The 1,061-nt window shown below is 38.2% G+C and overlaps 1 protein-coding gene across 2 annotated transcripts; it reads left to right on the forward strand.

The window, feature by feature from the left end:
- The first annotated feature begins 1 nt into the window (after window position 1).
- Window positions 2–1,055, forward strand: LOC123178870 (acyltransferase-like protein At1g54570, chloroplastic). 2 transcript variants are annotated; one of them, XM_044591510.1, is made up of 4 exons: window positions 2–79; window positions 180–235; window positions 516–674; window positions 776–1,055. In XM_044591510.1, exons 1-4 carry the CDS (start codon window positions 39–41, stop codon window positions 901–903), a joined length of 384 nt encoding a protein of 127 aa, XP_044447445.1. In that variant the 5' UTR covers window positions 2–38; the 3' UTR covers window positions 904–1,055. The 2 variants fall into 2 exon arrangements, with proteins under 2 accessions (XP_044447445.1, XP_044447444.1); XM_044591509.1 differs by lacking the exon at window positions 2–79 and having other exon boundaries at window positions 86–235.
- The last annotated feature ends 6 nt before the right edge of the window (window positions 1,056–1,061 follow it).

Below are 1,061 nucleotides of genomic sequence, written 5' to 3' on the forward strand. Positions count from 1 at the left end.
TCTGGGGTTAAATCTGAATCTTTTCAGGAGTAGATGGGATGGGGATGGGGCTCTGCATGCACCACAAGGCTCTTGGAAGGTGAGATACAAAGAGAAGTTTCCTTGTGAAAATTTATGGTGAACCCAGAGTGTAATTTTGATAGTTTAAATATATTATACACTTGTTTTTTCATTTGCAGGATATTTGAACTTAGATGCTTGCACATTCCTTTTCACGACCGCACACCATTCGAAGGTATCAGATACCTGTGTATTAACTGATTAATTTCTCTCCGAAGCATTTTGCATCTGAATTGAAAATTTGAGCTTACTTTAAGATTCAGAGTGAAATGCATCCGTTTCGTTTGAAAAGGAATATTTCATTTCTCCCTTCGTCCGCACCAAGAAGATGGACACACCACACAAAGCCATGTTTAGAGAAATGACCTCCGGTTAACATGTGGCAAAAACAATAGATGCTCAATCATTAAGTTCTGAAGATTAGTTGTATGATTCTAGCTGCTTTTCATTTTCAGAACTTGTCACAATGGTAGAAGATGTTTTGAGGGCAGAGCATTCCACTTCTCCTAATAAGCCCATCTATCTATTGGGGAATTCCTTTGGAGGATGCTTAGCTCTTGCAGTTGCTGGTCGCAATCCCCGTATTGATTTGATACTGGTACTAGTCAATCCAGGTATGCAGGAAAACCTGATGGTATGCGAGTGAACCTTCCTATTTATAAGATTTCTAATATACATTATCTTGTTTCGTCTCTCTTTTTTCTTCCGGGGAAAGCTACTTCATTTGAGAGGTCAGACATAAAAAAGCTTCTGTCAGTTTTCAGCTCGAACAACGCCTATATTGCAATTACAGCTCTACTGAACTACAACATCGGTAAGTACCTTGTAGGGTCCAGCATATAAAATTGAAGAAATAACATGTATTGAAATGAGCTACTAGAAATTAACCAAGAACGGCGACGCATTTGTTGGACTTAAGGTTGTCTGATAATTAGCATGATATACACCTGTTTACATCTTTTCTTTAAGTTTTTTGTACTTGCTTCTTCTGTTCTTCCTGA

This window comes from Triticum aestivum, unplaced genomic scaffold, assembly GCF_018294505.1.
Source record: "Triticum aestivum cultivar Chinese Spring unplaced genomic scaffold, IWGSC CS RefSeq v2.1 scaffold158097, whole genome shotgun sequence".
Lineage (NCBI taxonomy): Eukaryota > Viridiplantae > Streptophyta > Magnoliopsida > Poales > Poaceae > Triticum > Triticum aestivum.